Source organism: Podarcis cretensis, assembly GCF_951804945.1.
Source record: "Podarcis cretensis genome assembly, chromosome: 10".
NCBI classification, from domain to species: domain Eukaryota; kingdom Metazoa; phylum Chordata; class Lepidosauria; order Squamata; family Lacertidae; genus Podarcis; species Podarcis cretensis.
In genome coordinates this window covers 41,499,052-41,522,984 of record NC_137179.1, presented here as the reverse complement: position 1 = coordinate 41,522,984, position 23,933 = coordinate 41,499,052, and the positions used below count along the sequence as shown (strand labels likewise).

The following is a 23,933-nucleotide window of genomic DNA, read 5'->3' as shown; positions in this document are numbered from 1 at the left end:
ATTTAGGGGTACATGCCCAATATTACTTGGGAAAGAGAATACTTAAGTGCTTTTAGTTTTCATTTCATAGTCCAGCTTTTCTCATGCAAAGAATATCCACTAATAGGACTAATAATGAATAAAACTGAATAGACATAGAAGAGAAAGTGAATTGAGGTCTGCAATGAAGACCAGTTTCAAAGAATGCCTGTAACTAACAGCTTTTGCTAGCATATTGTTGACAACTAAGTCCGCCCAAGTATGGAGTTCTTCTGATCCCCCCAAATCTGATCTATATTGCAACAACATTAGTAACAACAGGTCACCTAGCAAAGAGAGAGACCAGACTCTGCAACAAACCCAGATACTGTTAAGAATGCTGTTACAGGATCAAGTAACATAATTTGCAACAGTTATCGGCCCATCTTTTAATATGTTATTACTTGCCAGCAAAGCTTTTCTGCTTCCTATATATAGGACAAACAGATAAGTTCCTATGCAAAAGAATATACAGACACAAATCTGACATCATAGAGGGGAAACACTTAGAAATCAGTTCTGGAAAATTTTAATTCCACTGCTGACCTGCAAGTGGCCATTCATTCTATCAATTTTTAGGTTTCAACTGAGACAATGTCCCACTATGAGTGTTAACATAATCAACCTGATATTGTTAAGTTAAATATCTTAAAATACTTTTGTTGTGAATGGTAACTTTATCTTAAACTATATATAGAATGACCACAGCCTGTACTTTTAGTATTTCACGTCATTTGACCTCACTGTTTACCATTTTTTTCTCTATACCAATGTATGGGATTAACATGTATGCATATATGTGCCAGCTGAAGAAAAGACTTCATGCGTATGCTGCCCTAATCCACAAAAGTTTATGCCACAAGACTCTTTGTTATTGTTACTGCTACAAACCAAGCTTTCTAGAAGCTGGATTCTGGTTACTTAAGGAAACAACTTCACCCATACTAGCCTAAGATTTGCATCAGAATACCTCCGTAAATTCCTGTATATGAATAATATTTGGTTGGTGGGCACTCATAATAAGGTCTTCTCAGTGATTGCCCCACATCAGTTAAACAGCCAACTCAGCCTGTGGCAGCATGGTTTAAAGTCAGCACAAAAGGAATGAAGACTGCAACCGAAAAATGCTTATGATGTAACTGGGCCCTAGGTTAGTATGCTTAGAAAACTCAAAATGTCCCTAGTTACAGTACTGTCCTGGGCTTGTTTACTTAGACCTAAGTCCCAATGAGTTCAGTGGAGCTTACCCCCAAGCAAGGGTGCAGAGGTTACCCACTAATCAGGCATTAGTTCCATAGAATTCAGTGGGGCTGACATCTATAGCAGAGACGGCCAACTTCTAAGAGGCTGCGATCTATTCTAAGAGGCAGTGATCTACCCCTTTTGGGGGGTTCAGGTCAAAGTTGTTGAGCTTTTTTAGAGAGGAAAGCCCCCCCCTTTTAATCCCTTTTTTTTGGGGGGGGGGTCAGAGCTAAGGAATAAAGAAAGAAAAAAAAGTGCTCACAAGGAGATCACTAATGAAACAGCCAGCATTGCAACAAGAGCTTTGTCTTCCGGTATCGTGATCTAGAGGACGGGGCGAGGGGGTAGGGCCAGATGGAGGAGCCAGTGATCGACTGCAATCTACCAAAACCTCCCTGGGATTGACCAGTAGATCAAGATCAACCTGTTGGACATCCCTGACCTATAGGATTGCCCTGCCAATAAAACCAAAGAGGCTGCTCCGATAGTGACTTCTATGGATGATTGAAATCTGCTTATTCAAATAACTGTCCTGTACATATGTAAATGATTCAAGAATATATTAATTTTTGTTATTGTTCCAGATTTTGACCGGTTTTCTCATATATATATATATATATATATATATATATATATATATATATGTGGTGTGTATGCTGGGGTGGGAAGGAAACAGCAGGAAGCAGTCATTGAGTATCCTAGAGGCTAAATCTGAGATGCTATATTTCAGTATATAAAAAAATTGTCCAGTAGCACCTTAAGAGACTAAGAAGTGTGCATGCACACGAAAGCTTATACCAAGAACAAACTTAGTTGGCCTCTCAGGTGCTACTGGACATTTTTTATTTTATATATATATATTTCGACTGCGTCAGACCAACATGGCTACCTACCTGAATATTTCAATATATGATAGATGCAAAGTTACTCATTTTCTGCAAGTGGCTGTTGTTGTTGGGGTGATAGCGGATTATGTAGAATGCAAAGACTGCTACTGTACTACAAGCTTATGAATAAGGTTTACCAAGAAAGAACAACTTTAGATCCTTGGGTGATCAAGCCAAGTTTAGAAGTTAAATAAACATGGCCTTGAGGTGCTGCATCCTTCGTTCCAAATGATGAGAGCACTGTGCTGGAAGGAAGCAGCTCTGAGAGAACTGTGGCAATGTAATCACAGACATTACTAGCAAAGCTGTCAAATTATAAGAGAAATGCTTTAACGGCAATTCAGTAACCAGCTTAGATCCTTCACTTGTAGTATAATACACAGCATGCCTGGAATGAACATGATGTCGTAAGATGACAGAAGAGCAAATTCACATAATGAGATTTTGCATTTATAATCAGACAAAAATCCAAGATATGTAGAACATACATTAGGGCAGGATATGGTCCTTTGAATGTTATTCTCAATGCTCGTACCAGCAGCAACCGTCATCTGAAAAAGTGTGCAACAGAGAGTCCACTGAATTGAAAGGATTTGCTTTAAAAACAACACACACATATAAATAATGTGACAGAAACAATAATGTATTTTCATTTCCACTCAGCTGCGACAGTTAACCTTACTGCAACATGTGTCTTAAAATCTCACATTGCAAATTAAACATTATTGTAGATTAGCATAGTAAGAACATATTGCTGATTGTAGAGCAAACAGGTTATTATTGATTGAAAAATGCTAGAAAACTATTACTTGTATGCAATATGCTTATAGTTTAGTTCTGATGACTTTAGAGTAAACAGGAATGTGGGGTTTACTGTTCAAGGTCATGATCCCACAAAGGAGTTCTCCTGCACAAGGCCAACTGCAACAAATGGGAGTTGTGCAAGAACACCGCAAAGTCAGTATGTCGGTCCCATTCAATTTTAGCAGTGCATGCACAAGAGAACATCTGCCTGGATTGTACCCCATATCCATGGCCATATCTGCACTATACATTTAAAGGGTCCTCATACCACTTGAAGCAGTCATGACTTCCCCCAGAGAATCCTGGGAGCTTTAGCTTGTTAAGGGTGCTGAGCTTTGTTAGAAGACCCTATTCCCCTCACAGAGCTACAATTTACAGAGGTCTCTAGGAAGAGGAAGTGACTGCTAAACTACTTTGAGAACTGTAGGTCTGTGAGAACAAAGAGAACCCTCAACAAACTACATTTCCCAGCATTCTTTGGGCAGGAAGTCAAAGCTGATTAAAGTGGTATGCTGCTGCTTTAAATGTACTACATAGTACAGATGGGGCTCAAATCAATGTGTGTTGCTATCGACATTCAAGACTATTCTGCACACAGTACTTGCTGACAACTCACACACGTAAGAGCATTATGAATCTTGAAGTCACACAAACACATCATGCCAAAATTTGTTATGCAACCATGTTTATTGGCTGAGCCAAGCCTTGCAGACGTTGAAATATATACAAATCATTTATATTTTGTTGTACTTTTTAGACTTATTCATGAAAGGAATAAAATTTATAACACAATCATAATTATGCTTTCTCTACTTTACAAGATAAAATGCTTTTTTATTTGATGCAAACATTAAATTTTCATAACCTGGAACAAGTAGCTTTTGTCCACACATGCTTTAAAATGCTCTTTCTTTTTTATGTTACTGCTAAACTGTCTGGGCAGGAATTTACAATGCATTGGTGAAATTATTTCTTGCTGCTTGCAAAGGTTTAGAAATTTAGATCACGATCCAGGGGACTCTGCACAAATCTTAATTCCACCTCACTCCCGAGAGTTTTAGTCTCATAAGGCACATTCAAACTGCCCTTTAAACTCACTTGAGTTCAAACAAAACAGTCAGGATTTGGCAAAATGAATATTTACAAAAAAAAGTGGGGTGTGGGAATACCACTACCAGCTCTTTCCCTGTCAAAATTTGCAAAACTGATTTTTCAAGTTTAGAGAGAAACACTCAGGGGGGAAATGTTACCCTGTGTTGACAGTGTGTATGTGTGCTTCTGGAGAATGGCTATACAGACTGTGACAGGACAACTGCGGAAGTACTCAACAAAGTTTTATAGAAGACCTACAAAGAAATTATTGGACCTAACTTTGTCACATTCATTAATTTCAGTGGGTCTACTTAGTTGCAAACCACTCATAAGATTTAATCACTGAGCCACACGTATCAAGACTTCTCTTTTGCTCAGTGGAGGCTGCTCTAGAGTAAACCGTTTTAGACTTCTAGCCCAAATGCCCTTTGACTAACAAGCATAAAGTGTACAGATAACATGCAGGCCTAACAATATCAATACTCTTTTGTTGTTGTTGTTTTACCTTTTCAAGGTAAGAAATATAAGCTTTGTTCCAAAAATCTGCCTAAAAATAGGCCCTATATACTCATCAGTATTCTAGATAGGGATGAAATGTGGAGTGGAGGAGGGGCAGAGAGCTAAATTCAATATTATTTAGGAATGGACACTATTAAGTCCAGTTTGCTGGGAAAGTGAAGCACAATGTCATCACATTAAACATGCAGGAGAATTCTTAAAAACTTGAAAGTCACTGAAGTTTTATAAGAACCATTTAAAGAGCAGACGGTAAACTGGTTTCCCAAATCTGTATGTTCACAATGAAAATATGTCATAATTGTAACATGCCATGGCCCCATCTGCACAATTAAAGCAGTACCATACCACTTGTCCAACAAGAGTCACGAAAACTGCTGTTTCTTTAGGGCGCTGAGAAGTTGCTAGAAGATTCCTATTACCCTCTGCAATTCCCAGAGTGGTTTAGCAATAAGGGAACTCTGGGAATTGTAGCTGGGAGTGGGGGGTGGGAATAGAGATCTCCTAACAAGTCTCAGCATCCTTGATAAACTACAGTTCTGAAGATTCTTGGGGAGAAGCCATTATTGCTCAGAGTGGTCTGAAAGCACTTTAAATGTATACAGTGGTACCTCGGGTTAAGTACTTCATTCGTTCCAGAGGTCTGTTCTTAACCTGAAACTGTTCTTAACCTGAAGCACCACTTTAGCTAATGGGGCCTCCTGCTGCCGCCGGAGCACGAATTCTGTTCTCATCCTGAAGCAAAGTTCTTAACCTGAAACACTATTTCTGGGTTAGCGGAGTCTGTAACCTGAAGTGTATGTAACCTGAAGCGTATGTAACCTGAGGTACCACTGTACATCCATGTTTATAAAAGGGAGAGAGAGAGTATCTGTCACAGTAAACAGCAGCGGCCTTACCACGCTACGTGCAGAACAACAGCCAGGATTCCAGATCTTGATCCTCTGTAGCCAGCCAGCCAGATCCATTGAACGTACTCAGATGCCATAGCACAAGCAATCATTTGCTCTACGTCAGCTAAGGCAGCCCTCTGGACTTGGCAAGTGGGACAGATGTGCCCAGCTCTGTTCAACTTGCCCTTCGACCCCCTTACAATAAGCAGTTTTTGTTGGCTTTCAGGGCTCTACAGGGCATACGAGCGGCTGTTACTTTGGACCCCCCTCCCCTCCGCTGTCTAGGCACCAAAAAAGATGGCTGGCAATCCTTGGCTGAAGGCAGATGTTGCATCAGTGCTGAAGAAGTGAGGTCACAGAGCTAATGCCAAGGGGTTATTGTGCCCTCAGCAACTGCATCACACCTGATTCTATTATTCTTTGCCTGAGAAAAATGGCAGTCATAACTTTAATTTTAACATTTCTAGAGATCCTTTCAAGAATACTGAAAATATAACTGTTGTGTATTCACTAGTGCATACATTTCATTCATGTCACAATTTACTTTGAGGTCCGTTCCCCCCCACGCAAATGAAGTACCATATTTTTTGCTCTATAAGACTCACTTTTTCCCTCCTAAAAAGTAAGGGGAAATGTGTGTGCGTCTTATGGAATGAATGCAGGCTGCACAGCTATCCCAGAAGCCAGAACAGCAAGAGGGATTGCTGCTTTCACTGCGCAGCGATCCCTCTTGCTGTTCTGGCTTCTGAGATTCAGAATATTTTTTTTCTCGTTTTCCTCCTCCCAAAACTAAGTGTGTCTTGTGGTCTGGTGAGTCTTATAGTGCGAAAAATACGGTAGATCCTATCATTAGTGATATTTTGATAATACCGCATTAGTTTTACCCACTTATTAATGTCATTTTGTTCAGGATCCAACTAGTGCTTTAATTGATTCAGAAGGTTTATCCATGTCTAGGCCTTTACTCTCCATAGCAAAGTCCATTGGGTACGATTCAGCGACTCTGGCTGTGTATAACACCATCCACTGAAAGCATATTACTTCTCCCAAAGAACCCTGGTAACTGTAGTTTACCCCTCACAGGCTACCATCTCCAGCACCCTTTTAAAAACTACAATTCCCAAGATTTTTTGGGGAGTGGGGCAGGTCTTGTGATTATAAGTGATTTAAATGAGTTATTAATGTATGCCATGCACACAGCCTGTGACCTAGAAGGCATCACAGCTGTACTTGTTGAAAAGCAGAAAAGTAAATTACACATGTTATCAACCTTGACTTGGAATCCTTCAGATTCTTTTTCATGGCTTTTTAAACCAACAACAGCCAGAGAATGCTGAATCCAGATCAGGAACTTGGCACAAAAAGAAAAGACTTAATTTTTTGCCTCATGGCAGTTCCCCACCCCCCTTCTCCAAGCTACAATTTGCTTCAAATAGCAGCTTCAGGAAAGAGGATCATTTTCATCTACAGATCTCTGCATCGTGGTTCAGATCCAGATCAGGTCGTTCTGATCTTTTAAAAAAGAGAAGAAGAAAAATCCCAAGCACAGAATTCAAAGCCATGGCTAATTTTGCATCTAGTTTGAACCTAAAGATCCTAGTGATGTATCTGATGCTCTCATATGCATTTGAGCATCATTTCTAATTCTTTGGCCTCTGTGATCCTAGCCTGATCCTGTTCATATTTACTAGAAAATAATTCTTACTGGAGGTACTTCCATATTAGCGTGCTAAGGAGCACAAATTGAGTCTCTCTCTCTTTTTTAAAAAAAGTATGCAGATAGTTTCCCCACTGAAAATCATACAGATGACATATTTCTAGCGCTCCTTTAACTAGAATAAAAAATAAGCATAGTACTTGAAGATTCATTTTATATGTTCCTTGCACAATGCTCAGAATGACCCTTCATTTGGTGAATGAAGTGATTTATATGGCCCACTCTCTTCAGGTCCATCAAAGTTGCCTTTGTGACTGTCACCTTATCTATAACAGTCAGCTTGTTCTATGTAGACATTGATCTTTTGTTGTTAAGAGTACTGAATCAAACAGACTGGTTTTATTTCTGTCGCCTTTTAAAAAGATAAACCACTGATTGATTTGGCTGTTGGCTTTGCCCCTATCATCCTTAGCCAGCCAATTTCGCCTTATAGCACCATTCTGAAACCATTTACCTGGGAAGCTTACCACCAAAACCAGTCAGAACACTGTCTAGTAGGCTGTTGTCAAGATTTCATGTTAGAGTCTTTCCACATGGGTCAATTGATGTGCACCTTCCTCCAGAATATTTTAGGCCAGGCCTCCTCAATCTCAACCCTCCAGATATTTTGAGACTACAAGTCCCATCATCCCTGACCAGTAGTCCTGCTAGTTAGGGATCATGGGAGTTGTAGGCCAAAAACATCTGGAAGGCCGAGGTTGAGGAAGCCTGTTTTAGGCATTCTGCCATCATATACATTTATGTGTGGTAATCTTCTGTCCTCTGACTCCACAGTCCTCAACCCAGAATTGCATTGGCTTTTTTAGCTGCCACGTCACACTGTTGGCTCATGTCAAGTTTGTGGTCAACCAAGACTCCTAGATCCTTTTCACATGTACTGCTCTCAAGCCAGGTGTCACCCATCTTGTATTTGTGCCTCTCTTTTTTTTTTTTTTTTGCCTGAGTGCAATACTTTACATTTCTCCCTGTTAAAATTCATCTTGTTTGTTTTGGCCCAGTTCTCTAATCTGTCAAGGTCATTTTGAAGTGTGATCCTGTCCTCTGGGGTGTTAGCCACCCCTCCCAGTTTGGAGTCATCTGCAAATTTGATCAGGATGCCCTTGAGTCCATCATCCAAGTTGTTGATAAAGATGTTGAATAAGACCGGGCCCAAGACAGAACCCTGTGGCACCCCACTACTCACTCTTCTCCAGGATGAAGAGGAACCATTGATGAGCACCCTTTGGGTTCGGTCAGTCAGCCAGTTACAAATCCACTGAGTGGTAGCATAGTCAAGTCGGCATTTTACCAGCTTCTTTACAAGAATATCATGGGGCACCTTGTCAAATGCCTTGCTGAAATCAAGGTAGGCTACATCCACTGCGTTCCCTTCATCTACCAGGCTTGTAATTCTGTTAAAAAACGAGATCAGGTTAGTCTGACATGACTTATTTTTCAGAAATCCATGCTGACTATTGGTGATCACAGTATTCCTTTCTAGGTGCTCACAGACTGCTTGCTTAATGATCTGCTCCAGAATCTTCCCTGGTATTGATGTCAGACTGACTGGGCGGTAATTATTTGGGTTCTCTCTTTCCCCCTTTTTGAAAATAGGGACAACATTTGCCCTCCTCCAGTCTGCCGGGACTTCGCCTGTTCTCCAGGAATTCTCAAAGATGACTGCCAGTGGTTCTGAGATCACATCTGCCAGTTCTTTTAATACTCTTGGATGCAGTTCATCTGGCCCTGGAGACTTGAATACATCTAAACTAGCCAAGTATTCTTGTATCCTTAGTTATTCTGGGCTGTGTTTCCTCTGCTGAATCATTTGCTCCAAATTCTTCAGGTCGGGCATTGTTTTCTTTATCGGAGAAGACTGAGGCAAAGAAGGCATTGAGGAGTTCAGCCCTTTCTGTGTCCCCTGTTTGCATTTCACCAGCTTCTCCTCTGAGTGACCCCGCTGTTTCTTTGTTTGTTCTTCCTTTTGCTATGAGCATACCCATAAAAGCCTTTTTTGTTGCTTTTAACCTCTCTAGCAAGCCTGAGTTCATTCTGTGCTTTAGCTTTTCTGACTTTGTGTCTACAAGTGCTATTTGTTTGAATTCCTCTTTGGTGGTTTCCCCCCTTTTCCATTTTTTGTACACATCCTTTTTTAATCTTAACTCAGTTAAAAGATCTTTAGATAGCCACCCTGGCTTCTTTAGGCACCTTCCATGTTTCTGTCTCATTGGTATTGCCTGAAGTTGTGCTTTTACTATCTCCCTCTTAACAAACTCCCAGCCATCATGGACTCCCTTTCCTTTTAGTATTACTGTCCATGGGATCTCACCCAGCACTTCCCTAAGTTTTATGAAGTCGGCTTTCTTAAAGTCAAGAAATTGAGTCCTAGTATGCTTGGCTGCTCCTTTCCGCTGTATAGTAAACTTTAGAAGAGCATGATCACTCGCGCCTAATGATCCTTCCACTTCTACCCCACTAACCAGGTCATCAACATTGGTTAGGACCAGATCTAAAATGGCTGTTCCTCTTGTTGCTTCTCCCACTTTCTGGACAACGAAGCTGTCTGCAAGGCCAGTGAGGAATCTGTTTGACCTTATGCTCTTGGCTGAGTTTGACATCCAGCAAATATCCAGGTAATTGAAGTCCCCCATTACTACTATCTCCCTTCCTTTTGCATGCTTGGCCATCTGTTCCAGGAAGGCATCATCTATGTCCTCCGTTTGGCTTGGGGATCTATAGTAAACTCCCACAATGAGGTCACTGTTATTCTTCTCTCCCTTAATTTTGACCCAAATGCTCTCACTTTGGCTTATAGGTTCTAAATCTTGGATCTCTTCACAGGTATACACATCCCTGACATATAACGCCACTCCTCCTCCTTTCTTGTCTGGTCTGTTTCTCTGAAATAGATTGTATCCCTCCATTATTACATTCCAATCGTGGGACTTATCCCACCAGGTTTCAGTGATGCCTATTATGTCATATTTAGTTTGCTGTACCAAGAGCTCAAGCTCATCTTGTTTATTTCCCATGCTTTGCGCATTAGTATACAGACATTGAAGTCCATTAATCATTCCCCCGTGTCTCTTATTTAAGGATTTTTTCTTCCCACCACTAGGTGTGCGTGCTGTTTGCTCCATTTGGTCTATGACATTTGGATGATCATCTTCATCAACTGATAGACTCCTACCTTCAGGAGCACTGTCTCCCTCCCACTGTCTTCTACATCCTCAAAAGATTCCATCCTTTCTGCTCCACATTCTTAGAACTACTTCTAAGAACCCCTGTTTGATTCAAAACCTCTTACTTATGGGGTCGCCAACCAAGTGCCCACAGGTGCCACTGTGCCTGCCAGTACCACCTAAGGTGACTATGAAATGTCTCAGTCAATATCCCTTCAGAAATCCACAATACACAAGGTAATGTTTGCCCTTCTTGTTCAGTTCCTGTTTGCACTTCCTCATCCTCTCCAACATTGAACATGCCTGCTTAAGCGTGCCCATATTTCATGCCCACATGTCACCATTGGACACCCTCCTTCCTTTCCATTCCAAACAGAGAGGTGCAAAGAGCTTATCTCAGAGAGTGAACACAGGAGTTGCTGATGAATGCAGCAGCTAGACTGGTGACTGGGAGCAGCCGCCAATATCATATAACACCAGTCCTGAAAGATCTTCATTGGCTCCCAGTAAGTTTACAAGCACAATTCAAAGTGTTGGTGCTGACCTTTAAAGCTCTAAATGGCCTCAGTCCAGTATACCTGAAGGAGCATGTCCACCCCCATTGTGCAGCCTGGACACTGAGGTCCAGTGCCGAGGGCCTTCTGGTGGTTCCCTTGCTGCAAGGTTACAGGGAATCAGGCAGAGGGCCTTCTCAGTAGTGGTGCCTGCCCTGTGGAATGCCCTCCCAGCAGATGTCAAGGCAATAAGCAACTATTTTACTTTTAAAAGACAACTGAATGCGGCCCTGTTTAGGGAAGTTTTAAATGTTTGATGCTGTATTGTTTTTAATATTTGGTTGGAAGCCGCCCAGAGTGGCTGGGGAAACCCAGTCAGATGGGCAGGGTATAAACAATAAATTATTATAGTATTATTATGATGTTGATACTTTTTTTACCCATCAATGGGGACAGCTGATGGGGGGAGGAATGCCTGCATCATCTTGCACCCTTCTTTCTCCTTCCCTCTCTCCTTCATCCTATCCCTCTCCCTTTCCAGTTTGGTGGTCCCTGTGTTATACATACTTGCCCCGTTTAACCCGGCTTCTCCTTAGCTCCCCTTCCACCATTGCTTCTCCTATACTAATCCTTATCTTATTCTCCAAAGATACTTATGAGACACCCACAGTCCTTACAGCTTGGCTGCAACACCTTCCCCTCCTGCCGTTTTCCCTGGTGGTAGAAAATATGCATAGAATACAGTGGCCGCTCGGGTTGCAAACGTGATCTGTGTGGGAAGCATGTTTGCAACCTGCAGTGTTCGCAACCCGCAGCGCCATGTCTGTGCACGTGCAGGTTGCGATTCGGTGCTTGTGTGCATGCGCAAAGTGCAATTTAGTGTTTCTGCACATGCGTGAGCACCGAAACCCAGAAGTAACCCGTTCCAGTACTTCCAGGTTTGGCGTGGTGAGCAACCCGAAAACGCACAGCCTGAAGCGTCTGTAACCCGAGGTATGACTGTACTGTAAAACAAGCAAATGCATGCAAGTATCTTGCTTTGCACTGTATATTCTGGTCACGAAAAGTAAGTTTCCCAGGTCCTTTTTATCCACATAAATATCCTCCATGCTACTCTCCCCCATCTGATTTGTCCTGTGTCCCTATATGGTTTCTTACAACAGAAACATGGAAAACTTTAGTGTCTGTCATCCCCATACTTTCAAAATCACAAGGCTTCGAATCAGTACTTAGTCAGAGGTAAGAATGTGATACAAGATTGATGCTTATGATTCAGAGGAAGACTTTTCTTGGAGACCTCCCAAGAAACTATCCACGCTTATGCCCACATAAAAAACTGATCTACAAAAAGACTGACTGCATTAATTAGGCAATACTACATATATTTCCATATTGGGACTGGGGGGGGAGCGCAAAACAGAGCTTGGCGTTCATAGCCATGAGTCTCTGACAAAAGCTGCCTTGAAAAAAATAAGAAAAACTGCAACTTTTAATAAAGTTGCGACAGAGCATTCTGTCCTTTGAAGTGTTAGCTTGATGGCTATACAGAGAGGGGCTCATAAAATGATGGCAGAAAACATGTGGTAATTAACTCGACATGCACAAGGTCATATCCAACACTGCTGCTCAGCTAGCGCAGCAGACATCAACTTGCACATAGAATTTTTCCTCTTCTGCTGCTTCCCATACACCTCAAAATCAGGAGGACCCTTCAGAGCCAATTTTGAATGAGTGTGGGGAAAGGAGAAGTCCAGTGGTGCAAGTTGGACTCCACAAATGTAGTATTAGAAACAACCTACAGCCTCCCTCTCTCCCCCACTCCCCGTTCAATAAGTTATTTTTGTGGCATATCCCCAACAAGTATCTATCCAACCATTTAGTGGAGATCAAACTCTTCATTCCCCACTTGTAGGCAACAGATGGCTAGACTTAGCTTACGCATTATAGGATAGTAGCCCTGATGTAAAAAATACTGAACCAATGTTTCACTCCCGTAAAAGAAAAGTAAAAACAGAGCCAAACAAAAAGACTTTTGCTTTAAGACAATGTCTAGTTCTACATCTTTGATAGGCAGTAGCCCTATTCACAAATTACTTGTGTGTAGGGCATCTGCATTCTGAAGCAAATAATAACTTCTAGTGGTCATAGACTGAGGTATGCTTCAAAATTCACAATCACAAATTGTTAATTCTGTGTTGGATTGTCTTCCATTGACTAATAATCAGAATGCTGCTCCTAAAATAAAGTTATGTACCCGTACAAAAATGGATTGAAATTTACAATAAGCTAAACAGGAATACATTCAAAATGAACAGCCCAAATACATGCTATATACATAGATAGATATAGCTGGATATGCTTTCAATGCCACCATCAAAAACTTTCCTTTAATACATCCCTCAGAAATGCTGTGATTCAGGTACATAACATGTAGGTGGGAAGCTTTCTTCCCTTTTCCTTCTCGTCACAAAAGAAGCTTAGAAAAAACAACAAAATGTCAAAACACTGGAATAACTCGCTACTCAAATGTCAACAACCAAGCAAGAATGTTGATACTGTCACACACACAAAAAGGTGTCAAAGGAACAAATACGCAAGAACAAAAATTGATAAAATCTAAGCACGTATCAATACCACCTCCATCAACAGCTTCAAAAGTCAACCAGTGACAGCACCGCTCATGCTTACCCACAACACAGAGCCATCCCTGTCTCTTCAGCATAAGTCACTACAGTCCACCATCTCCCATTAATAGCCCCAAAGATTCCCTATTATAAGAACAGGGAGACTTAAGAATAGGAATGTTTCTAGCCTAGATCCACTTCTGGTTCATCAAAGTCTTCATTTCAGCCTTGCAGCTCCGTAACACCACGCCCTGATCCTTATACAGCAATGTTTCCTGACTCTGCCTGTATCATAAAACAAGTCAAGCTGTTGGTCCAGGCACTGTGGGGGCCTGTGTCTATTCTTCTATCCTGTAATCCTGCATCTTAACACAGTCGTACCTTGGCACTTGTACGTTTTGACTCCCAAACACCACAAACCTGGAAGTGAGTGTTCTGGTTTGCAAACGTTCTTTGGAACTCGAACGCCCGACGTGGCTTCAGTGGCTTCCGACTGGCTGCAGGAGCTTCCTGCAGCCAATCAGAAGCTGTGCCTTGGTTTCTGAACATTTTGGAAGTTGAACAGACTTCCGGAACGGATTCCATTCGGCTTCCAAGGTATGACTATTTCAAATCACAAAGCCATTTTGCATTTCAACCATGTTTTGATGATGTATACAGACACAAATTTATTTTGAACCTATATTGGAACTCGGTGTTTCTAGCAAATTCCCTGGAATTCAGGTAACTAAGGTGCAGGGCAATATCCCCCACTACATACGACAACTTTGGTTTAAAAAATCTCAAATGTCATACCCTTGTGGTTCCATGTGTGGACAAACAAGTAACATTTGATTAATGAAACATACAGGCCTGTTAACTCTTCTGCTTAAACTCTTCTGCTACCAATTGGCTTTTTATGAAAGTTGGAGAAACCCCACTTGCCACCTGAGGGAGGTCCTATAATTTGGCACTCTTCGTAATGCCTTGTGTGCCCTTGTCTTCTACGAGTTATAGATTTGGAACGCCTGTCTCCTACTGATTGTACATGATCCTAAAAACCCCCACAAAAAAACCCCACCACTCACAAATAACAGCCCTCAAGCATCAAACATTTTGATGCCTATGAAGTATAACAACAATCCTTACTTACGAAAGGCATTTCTATTTGTCAAACATGAAGTTAGTTGGAAATAAGTTACAGAAGGGATTCATGCTATCAATCATGGTTACTTGTTTCTTGACAGCCGACACAATTTTCCCAGTATAATTTTGCATCTTGTTCCACAGATATTGCTGTGGGAGAAGGGGGAGGTGTGGGAGGGAAGGAAGCTAGCTAGCTAGGGAGAGGTGCAAAGAGAAATACAAGTTTAATATGGGGGAGAAAGGGGATGGGTCAGATAAGAGAGTTCTGTCAACTTTAGCAGAAAGAGAGACAGCACAAAACCTTTACAAGAGACCGTGATAGCCACTAACTTGGATGACTTTAAAAGAGAGAATAAGACATATTTGTGAAGGATTATCCATGGCTACTAGCCACAATTGCTATTTCTATCTCCATGTTTTGCCTTTGACTGCCAGTTGCTGGGACAGATGCAATTACACTTTGTCTCTGCTTGGAGGTTTCCCATGAGCATCTGGCTGGCTGCTGTGGAAACAGAGACCTGGGTTAGATGGGTCTTTGGGCTGATTGAGCAGGTCTTTTCTTACATTCTTATCATTCATGGAGAAAACAGGTTGATGCGAGGCTAGGACACAAACAAATTTGATTGAAGGACTGGGCAGAAAGTGGAAAAAGTGAGGGAAAGGGAGACAAAGCAGAACCCTTATAACATCTCAGGGTCCTTTCTGATTCTAGGCTACATCTTCTCCCTCTGCTTAACCCAGAAGACCTGGCTTCTTTCCGTTTCATAAAAAAAACAAGAAGTTCACCTCATCACAGGCACTAGGCACCAAATGCGATCTCTTCAAATTGGACAGAACAAGGAAGCAGTAAAAGTGTGGAAGGTATGGCAGTGGAAGGAGCAGGAAACAAGAGGGAGGAAAGGGGACCAGACTTGGGAGCAATTCTTTCTTCGCAATTTCAGGTGCATCACAATGAAACTGGAAACATCTTAACATGATGCGAGTGATCTTTACACAGGGAAGTATATTTGATGACTCACTAATGCGCTCTTTAAGCAGCTTAATTTGCTCTGGTTTAGCATTTTCTTAACAGAGGGACACCACCAGACTGTTGAGCAACCCCACAAATGAGTGGATTAATTTGTAAATATGGAGATCAGAAAGGAAAATCAAAGAAAGGATAACCCCACCTGCTGGTAGCTGTGTTCACACACTGCCCATCTAATGAGCCAATGCATGGTATTCTGAGAAAAAGAAGGTTTCCTTCCACCAGCTGTTAGTTCAACTAGTGACACAGGAGCCACAGATGAGGCTTTCAGGGAATGATGCACAGTTTCCTGATACACACACACACACACACACACACTTGGAGAAGAAAGAAATGGATGCTGATTTTTCATTACTGCTGCTTCACATTATTGAGTTTGCAAAGGTGGCAGCAGCGGCAGCAAAGCTGCTGCTTTTATTTTATTATTATTTTATCTCATAAAATCTATATACCACTTGATTTTATTTTTTATATTGGAAAAAAACCCCTCAATGATTAAAAAGTTTAACTCAGCCTTTGCTAATATGGTGCCTCCCAGATGTCTTGGACTGAGGCATCTAATCATAAGCCTGCATTTTTATTAAAGCTTATATGTTTAATCAGGGCCTGTATCTTAAAAGACCAGTCTTAGAAGACCAGTTGCCTAAAAACCTTGACAAGATATTTTTACTCCTAGACAAGGGGCCCCCCTGATTTATAGCAGAAAACAATTCTCAAAGTCGTAAAAAGGGAATTACAGGCTGACAGCCAAGGTTACACTGACCCTACAAATTAAGGGTGGATAAATAGTAAAATGAGCCATATCTTCTTCCTAAGGTTAAGAAGGTCAAGAGCAGTGAAAAAGCATCTAGCTGGTAGAAACAGAACATTTTCTGGGAAGACTTTTCAAAAGCTGTTTGTTTCTTAAACTAAGATCCTTTTAAGATTTCTTTTCCTTTTAAAAGGTTATTTATGTATTAAATATATTAGTTTAAATATAATTATGCAAAGGATTTAAGAAATGCTAGATTCTTATTTCATATAGTTGGAAGAGATCACAGGGGCCATCAGGCACCAGACCCCCCTTGTCAGACAGAAGACGCCATCGAGCGCTCCTGAAATATGGTTGTCAGGCCTTTTGTTTAGAAACCTTCAAATGAAGGAGATCTCTCAATGTTGATGTGAACTCAATCCTTGACATGCATAAGATAAAAATTCAAGATTAATTATCTGTTTTGGAAGGCAATAGGGCAAGGAGGGCAAGAGGTGAGCTGGTAATTAAGATTCCTTGTTGAGACACATGTAAGATATATTACTACTTATTTGTCATTTATAGATAGAAGAATATATAGCTTTTTGATTTCCATAAAAGGGCAAGAAGGAAATGGGTGTATCTTTTGTGATTGGCTCTAGCAAACAGCCAATAGGAATTTCAACCAGGCTGATTGGACAGAGGCAGCCACAGGAGGAGCAAGGGGGCTGGATTAAGGAAATATAAGTGCTGGCCAGAATGGCAAGAGGCCAGGCCAGAGCTTGGTAACCATATACCACTGTGCCTCATATTTATTTGTCTGACAAATAAATTACTATTTTAATTTCTCAAGGGTAAGTGCACAAAGGGGTTTTGGCCCTCCAATTAATTGGGAGGAAGAGAAGTCTTGATCAAACTTCTGCGTCTCAGTAAAGGGGAACTGAGTACGCTAGGTGGCTGGGTACATCAGATGGTGATCTGGTGTAGGGAAAGGTTGGGAGGTAGAGTGTGGTGAAGTATCCAGCGCATTGTATGTGTGAGAAAGTACAGAGCAATTTGTAGCTGACCTGAGTGTGGAGTGAGTAGTACTCCGGTTCCTAGTAAGGCGACTTCACTAGGCGAGAAACCTCACAAAGCGCATGTGTGTGTGACTGAGTGGATACTTCACAGGGCCATACAATGGGAATTGGGGGTTCAAAGGGGGGAAATACACCTCTTGAATGTATGTTAAATAATTTTAAGAAAGCCTTCTCAGGGGCATATGGAGTCAAAATGACGCCAGAGCGCTTGAGAACGTTATGTGAATTAGAATGGCCGAAATACAATACTGGATGGCCATCTCAGGGAACCTTTGATATAAATTTAGTAAGCAAACTTTGGTCTGATATCACCAAAGAAACTGGAGGGTGCCCAGAACAATTTTCATATATAGATTCTTGGCTGAGCACATTAAATAAAAATCCTCCATGGATAAGGGAATGCAAAGTCAAACGATGCAAATTATTGGCTGTAAAAGCCGAAGCTAGGAAAGGAATCTTGCCAAATAAACTCAAACCCATTTTTGAGGGACCAGAGGAAGAGGTGCTTCCACCTCCACCCTATGCTCCACATCGAAGGGAGCCTAATCCAAACACTCCACCAGTTGTAACCCCAAGGCAAGAAACTGGAATGAATAATGGGGGTGGAGTCACAGAGCTTGATTCCTTGATAGATTATGATAAATATCTTCAGGAGGCATTGGAGTCCTATAATAAAGCCCAAGCAGAAGTGGTTATTCCACCTGTGACTCCTAATAGACCTCCATCTACAGTCTCCTTTAGTGGAACAACTGATTGCCTACCCCAAACCCCTGTACATCCAAGTCCTAGAGAAATATTACAGAAGTTACAGGGAGACCTTGATCGGTCAGCAAGCAATACAGCCAGGCGTATAAAGCTGCTAAAAGAACGCCTTGGGACAAATACTATCCCCTATGATTTGAGGCCCCTAGAGCAAAGTGAAGAAAAAGGTCACGTAGTAGCCCCTCTTAGAAGAGTATTTGATGCACTTGAGGAGCCTGTGCTGGTTAACGGGCAACCCGGACCACGGCCACCTCGAACTTCGACCCTGCAATATATTCCATTCACGACTACGGATCTGATGAATTGGAAAACACACACCCCATCTTTCGCAGAAAAACCTCAGGCTATGATGGACTTGGTGACTTCAATAGTAAATACTCATAGTCCTACTTGGACAGATTGTCGCCAGCTCCTAAATACTCTTTTCACCACTGAGGAAAGGAGAGACATAATTGAAAAGGCACAGATATATTTGCGTGAGCAGGCCAGAGTGGGAAATATTTTTAATATTGATCGTCATCTTCAGGACAACTTTCCCTTGGAAGATCCTAATTGGGATCCAAACAATGCAATTCACCTGGCCAGACTTACCACCTACCGCCAGACACTTGTGCAAGGTATCCGCAGGGCATGCCAGAAGCCCACTAATATGTCTAAAGTCTCAGAAGTAGAACAGAAACCAAATGAGAGTCCGGGAGACTTTTTAGAGAGGCTGCAGGAAGCCTATCGTATATGGACTCCTTTTGACCCTGAAGCCCCTGAAAACAGCAGAATGATTACTGCTACATTTGTGGCCCAGTGCGCTTCTGACATTCGTAAGAAAATTCAGAAATCAGAAGGATGGGAAGGGATGCTGATGAGCCAAATTATGGCCATTGCACGCCGAGTTTATCGGAATAGGGATGAGGCTGAGAAACAAGAGAAGAAGAAGTGGCAGAAGGAAAAGATGGTAATGCTAGCCACAGCAGTGAAGCAAGATTACCGCCCCTTAAATGGAGGGAGAGGACGGGGAAAGAATCCACCACTGGGAAGGAATCAATGTGCAAATTGCAAGAAGGAGGGTCACTGGAAGCGGGAGTGTCCTGAACCCTTGAGGTTGGAAGAAGTACGCCCAGGTCCAGGCCCAGGCCCAGGCTCCGGCCCAAGAAACCAGGGACGGGGACGGGGAATGATCCGAGATGGAAGATATCAGAGACCTGGACAAGGACGGAGTAGAGACAATTTCATTGGACTGGCAGAAGAGGATTTTACCCAAGACTAGGAACGACCGGACTCCATAAAGTTAGGCTTCCAGGAGCCCACGGTCACGATTCAATTAGGGAGCCATTTAATAGACTTTATGATTGATACTGGGGCTGAATACTCAGTACTCCCAGAACTATTGCAGAAAAAGGCATCCAAGAGTGTAGTCATTAAAAGTGCCACTGGACAGTCAGCTAAGAGATCTTTCCTCCAACCTTTGGAATGCCAGATTGGGGGACATCGTTTAACCCATCAGTTTTTGTATATACCTGAGTGTCCAATACCTCTCTTAGGCAGAGATATGCTGTCCAAATTGCAGGCCCAAATCACCTTCACTCCTCGAGGTCCAGAAATGAAACTGCCATCAAAAGCAGCAGGAATAATTACCCTCTCAGTACCTAAGGAACAATCATGGCGCCTAATGTCAGCCTTGCAAGTCCAACCCACATTAGATACAGAATTAAACAAGCTCCTCCGAACTCTACAGGTGCCACCAGGAGTATGGGCCGAAAATAGCCCACCAGGAATGGCTAAGAATATAGCTCCAATTGTAGTAACCCTAAAACCTATGGCTACCCCTGTATCTGTAAAGCAATATCCCTTACCCCGGCGAGCAGCAGAGGGCATCCAGAAACATTTGGACCGCCTATTAAAATATGGTCTGCTTAAGCCCTGCCAATCAGAATGGAACACACCCCTTTTGCCTGTTCGAAAACCTGGGACAGATGAATACAGGCCAGTACAGGACTTGAGGCTCGTAAACCAGGCTATCGAGACCTTGCACCCAAATGTACCAAACCCATATACCTTGCTGAGTTTGATCCCACCAGAAGCAACATTTTTTACTGTATTGGACTTGAAAGATGCATTCTTCTGTTGCCGGCTGGCACCACAGAGCCAACCTATATTTGCCTTCCAGTGGGAAGACCCTTTGACAGGAACAAAAGGCCAGCTAACCTGGACAAGATTGCCCCAGGGATTCAAAAATTCCCCAACTTTATTTGGCACTGCCTTGGCGAAGGATCTAACAAGTTACCCCTCAATACCGGGAGAAAAGGTGGTTCTGCAATATGTGGATGATCTTATACTAGCGGCAAAGGATTTTGATACCTGTAAAGAAGGGACAGAGGAACTGCTCCACTTGCTCTGGGAAGCTGGCTACCGAGTTTCCCAGAAAAAGGCACAGTTATGTTTAGAAAAGGTCAAATATTTGGGCTTTGACATCTCACACCAACAACGAGCATTGAGACCAGAGAGGAAAGAAGCTATTTGCCTTATCAAAGAACCTACCACAAGAAAACAACTTAGAGGATTCCTGGGAACAGCAGGGTTTTGTAGACTATGGATACCTGATTTCAGCAGTCTGGCCAAGCCCTTACATGAAAGCACTCGAGGTGCAGAAAAGGACCCATTTGTATGGGGACCTGAGCAGAAACAAGCCTTTTTAGTTATCAAACAACGACTTATGGAGGCCCCAGCCCTTGGATTGCCTAATTCGGAAAAACCCTTTCAGCTGTATGTACATGAACAGAATGGGATTGCAGCGGCAGTCCTGACCCAGAGATTAGGAAGTTGGAACCGTCCAGTAGCTTATTTGTCTAAACAATTGGACTCAGTAGCAAAAGGATGGCCTCCATGCCTAAGGGCAGTAGCGGCCACTGCAAGCCTTGTCAAAGAAGCTGATAAATTTACCTTTGGCCAGACGATGTATGTGAATGTACCTCATGCTGTTCTGACACTCATGGAATATAAGGGTAGTTATTGGCTAACGAACCCAAGGATGGCTAGATACCAAGGCCTATTGTGTGAAAATCCCAGGATTCATCTACGAGTAGTGAATATGCTCAATCCAGCGACTTTGCTGCCCCTACCAGAGGTAGATGATGAAGAATCACATGATTGTCTCCAAATAATGGATGAAGTTTATTCCAGTAGACCCGATCTGAAAGATGAGCCATTGAAAAATCCAGATGTTGTATATTATACTGATGGTAGCAGTTACCTGCATGAAGGTGCCAGACGAGCAGGATATGCTGTAGTCACTAATGAGGAAGTTGTGGAAGCTGAAGCTTTGCCTGCTGGCACCTCAGCACAAAAAGCTGAACTTATAGGTTTAACTAGAGCTCTGCAATTGGCAGCTGGATGTAAGGCAAACATCTATACTGATTCTAAATATGCCTTCTTAACCCTGCATGCACATGGAGCTCTATGGAAAGAAAGAGGTCTAATCGGAGCCCACGGGAAGGCCTTGAAATATGGACCTGAAGTAGAAATCCTGTTGGAAGCAGTATGGGCTCCAGAACAGATTGCTGTAATGCACTGCAAAGGTCATGGACGAGGAAGGGATCCAATAACCAGAGGAAATCATGCTGCTGACAAAGCAGCCCGAGAGGCAGCCCAAAAGCCTGTGGGAGGATTTATAGCAGCCCTCATACCAGAGGTAGTTCCAGAAGAAGTTAAACCTCACTATACCCCAGAAGAGAGGAAGTGGGCTGAACAGGAAGGAGCGGTTGTGAAGGACGGTTGGATGATCCTGCCGGATAATAGGATTTATGTACCTCATCATCTAGCAGGCACAATTGTAAGAAATTATCATGAATCTACTCACCTTGGCGGTACTGCAACCAGAGAGAGTCTCAGTCGGAAGTTGTATATTATTAATCTATCACAATTAGCAACTTGCATTTCACAGAAATGTGTTCTTTGTGCTAAAAACAATCCCAGGCAGGGACCGGTACAACCTCCTGGAATTCAGCATGTGGGATACGTCCCCATGGAAAGCCTAATTGTGGACTTCACAGAGTTGGTCCCTTCTAAGGGATTCAAGTATCTCCTTGTGTTTGTAGATACTTTTACCGGATGGGTTGAAGCTTTTCCCACCCGAACTGAAAAGGCACGAGAGGTAACTAAGAGACTCCTCACTGAATTGATCCCGAGGTTTGGATTACCTAGATGCATTGGAAGTGATAATGGGCCAGCATTCATTGATCAAGTAGTACAAGAAGTATGTCGAGTCCTACAAGTGAAATGGAGACTGCATGCAGCATATAGGCCTCAGAGTTCAGGGAAAACTGAAAGAATGAATCGGACTCTGAAAACCCAATTGGCAAAATTAACCCAGGAAACGGGATTGGGATGGGTAGATGTGTTACCCATAACACTGTTTCGTGTTCGGTGTGCACCCACAAAAAGACTTAAGTTGTCACCTTTTGAGCTCCTGTATGGGAGGCCACCCTCCTTTGTTCAGGATATTCCAGCTGACCTTAAACAAATAGGAGACCATGTGACACAGGAACAAGTGCAATCTCTCTCCCGTGTTTTTGTTTCTCTTAACAGGTGGGCCCTCGAGCGCACGCCGTGCAGCATTGCCGAGCCGATTCATCAGTTCCAGGCTGGCGATAGCGTATGGGTGAAAGAGTGGAAACGCGATCCACTTGCACCTAAGTGGCGTGGACCTTACACCGTCTTGCTCTCTACTCCAACAGCGGTGAAGGTAGCTGAGGTGACCCCCTGGATTCATCACTCTCGTTTGAAGAAGTCTGAAGGCAGTTGGACGTGCAAAGGTGACCCCTCTAATCCTTTAAAACTGACTCTCTCCAAAAACCCCTGTATCTAGCCCTACCAGGAACGGGCTAGGTCACGGGCAACATTAGACGACCGGCCTGCTGCAGCCACAACCTGGAAGCTGGCTGACCTGCGCACGCCTGAAGCTTGAGGAGCGTCTGAACCAGTGACTGTGAATGGAAAGATTCTCTTATACAATTGATTGACTGCCCCCTTGTGGAACAATTATAAGGGATATTACTCATTGGGGATCCTCGGGATATATGTTTTGGTCTTGGTGGTTCCCCATTTTTGTCACTGGGGGAATTATATTGGGGCTAATATTTATTTGCTATCACAATAAGGTAATCTTTTGTGGAAGGAATGCATATGCTAGACATCAACATGATTTTATTATTAATCCTGATCCCTTGGGAAGGGGAAGGGTCCTTGAATCTGACCAAATTTGCTAAATATGGATTCCGCCATGACCACAATATGTGGGTAGGCTTAGCTGAGATGGTAGCCAATGTTGCAAATAGGACTAATTGCCTTGTTTGCTCTCTTGGGCCAGATGATTCAGAGGGAGGTATGCCCTTATTACCGATACCATTAAATGCCATTGGTATGGTAAGCGAAATGCCACACCAAACAGAAGTACAGAATTTCCCCGGATGGAACTCAACTAAACCAATACGAGTTATACCTGTGCAAGGGGAATTCTGTGTGCATAAATCATCAGATGCAGCTGATCCTACCATGATAGGCTCTTCTCATTGCCACTATACTTGGGATTATATTAAGAATAGTCAAACCTGGGCAAACGGTACTACGTATCGAACTCGGAATACCTTGCCCTGTGCACCTCCTTTTATTCATGCATGGAAAATGGTGTGGAACATAACTGTGACAGAAGAAGGCAATCTAACATACTGCACTGTGAACTCTCTACCCCTTTTGATATTTTGCCTTCTGCA

General features: G+C 42.5%; 1 protein-coding gene and 1 long non-coding RNA gene across 8 annotated transcripts in view; one reads left to right on the top strand and one right to left on the bottom strand.

Moving 5' to 3' along the window:
• PPFIA2 (PTPRF interacting protein alpha 2) overlaps positions 1-23,933 on the bottom strand; it is a 293,474-nt gene that overhangs the window by 129,378 nt on the left and 140,163 nt on the right. For 5 of the 7 annotated variants that reach the window (XM_079991813.1, XM_079991806.1, XM_079991807.1 and 2 more), the window contains one exon: positions 2,636-2,698. In XM_079991813.1, coding sequence (XP_079847939.1) covers positions 2,636-2,698 — 63 coding nt within the window. Of the gene's footprint in view, positions 1-2,635; positions 2,699-5,458; positions 5,793-23,933 lie in introns of those variants that run through there. The other 2 variants (XM_079991811.1, XM_079991809.1) reach the window with 2 other exon arrangements.
• LOC307225478 lies at positions 10,451-16,033 on the top strand. Its single transcript, XR_013843031.1, has 3 exons — positions 10,451-10,567; positions 15,286-15,434; positions 15,515-16,033. It is a non-coding gene; the product is annotated as an uncharacterized lncRNA (long non-coding RNA).